The sequence below is a fragment of the Otolemur garnettii genome, unplaced genomic scaffold (assembly GCF_000181295.1).
Source record: "Otolemur garnettii isolate 467f Iridium unplaced genomic scaffold, OtoGar3 scaffold00058, whole genome shotgun sequence".
Taxonomy (NCBI): domain Eukaryota; kingdom Metazoa; phylum Chordata; class Mammalia; order Primates; family Galagidae; genus Otolemur; species Otolemur garnettii.
The window spans coordinates 9501324-9502825 of NW_003852453.1; the positions used below are offsets into that span (position 1 = coordinate 9501324).

At 33.5% G+C, this 1502-nt stretch overlaps 1 protein-coding gene across 1 annotated transcript in view; it reads left to right on the forward strand.

Moving 5' to 3' along the window:
* The window catches only part of RSPRY1 (ring finger and SPRY domain containing 1), a 60319-nt gene that overhangs the window by 45855 nt on the left and 12962 nt on the right, over nt 1-1502 (forward strand). Inside the window, exons 11-12 of the mRNA XM_012806842.2 lie at nt 230-332; nt 669-821. Coding sequence (XP_012662296.2) covers nt 230-332; nt 669-821 — 256 coding nt within the window. The remainder of the gene's footprint in view (nt 1-229; nt 333-668; nt 822-1502) is intronic.

Sequence of the window (1502 nt, forward strand, 5' to 3'; positions counted from 1 at the left end):
TGCATCTTAAAATTAATAGTTTGTCAGTTTAATTGGCAACATTTTCCTCTACAGTAAATTAAGATATTGTTATGTAGGGGTGAGATCAGTTGAAGAAGAAACAAGAAAGGTGACCATGGGTGACTGAAGAAGCAAACTTAATACAATGTTACTGACACACTTGAGGTTGAGCAGAATCCTGGTGGTACATAGCATTATTATCCTAACAGTGTTTTGCTTTATCCTCTAGGAGACACAGTAGGGTTTCTGTTAGACTTGAATGAAAAGCAAATGATCTTCTTTTTAAATGGCAACCGGCTGCCTCCTGAGAAGCAAGTCTTTTCATCTACTGTGTAAGTAGCTTTTCTCAGTCAAAGTTTGAATTGATTCATGGAATGTACTTTTCTCCAGGAAAAAACATCTTTGTCCCTTTATGTAGGCAATTATGATGGGACACTGATTTATTTCAAGTAATTGGGGACCCATTTGATCAGACCTAAAACTTTCCCAAAGTTTGATATAGGAAGACAAGGACAAGCTATTCTCTGGTTTATAAACCTGTGGAGGTTGGTAGACAGCACTCTTCCTTTCTGCTAGGGTTGACTAACTCATTCTACATTTAAAACACTGTGTGTAAACTTTGTTTTTTTATCAATTCTATTGACCTCCGTATTCATTTTTATTTGTAGATCTGGATTTTTTGCTGCAGCTAGTTTCATGTCATATCAACAATGTGAATTCAATTTTGGAGCAAAACCATTCAAATACCCACCATCTCTGAAATTTAGCACTTTTAATGACTATGCCTTCCTAACAGCTGAAGAAAAAATTATTTTACCAAGGTAAGGAATTACTCAGGCTATTTCCAGACTTACATCTCATGAAAGATTAAAACAATTTATAATAGACTTCAGCTTTTAACAAATAATTTTGAAAACTCAAGAAAAATGGATAACTTTCTAAGAAATATAAATCACTAAAGCAGATCCCAAAAGATATATATTCAAGACAGAGCAGTATAATGTTAAGATTGTCCCTGAAAAGCAGCAGATTTGGGTGCTTTCACAGGGAATCTCTACCAAGTAATAACCTTACTGTTATTTAAAATGTTACAGAACCCAGAAAGAAAGAGGAATGCTTCCAAATTCTACAACTAAATAACATTGGTATAAAAATCAGAAAAATATATCCTATGCATAACCAAGAAAACATTAACTAACTTCACTTGAATGTCAGTGTAAAATTTCTAAATATTAGGAAATCAAGTATATCTTTTAACATAGTTGGATTTATTAAAATAGACTTTTATAGGGTGTTAGCAATGATGCCAACTCTGTTCCACAACCATTAAGACAGTGAATGCCTTCTTGGCCAAAATTTCAAATTGCTTATTTAACAAAACTGTAATTGGCATTAATTATCTTATTAGATGAATCTAGTCTGTTCCTTAAGCTGGGAGAAATCTCCAGCTGCTTCCTGGTAATTACTTCAAGTTGAAGCTTGTTTTATGATGTGAGCCAAAG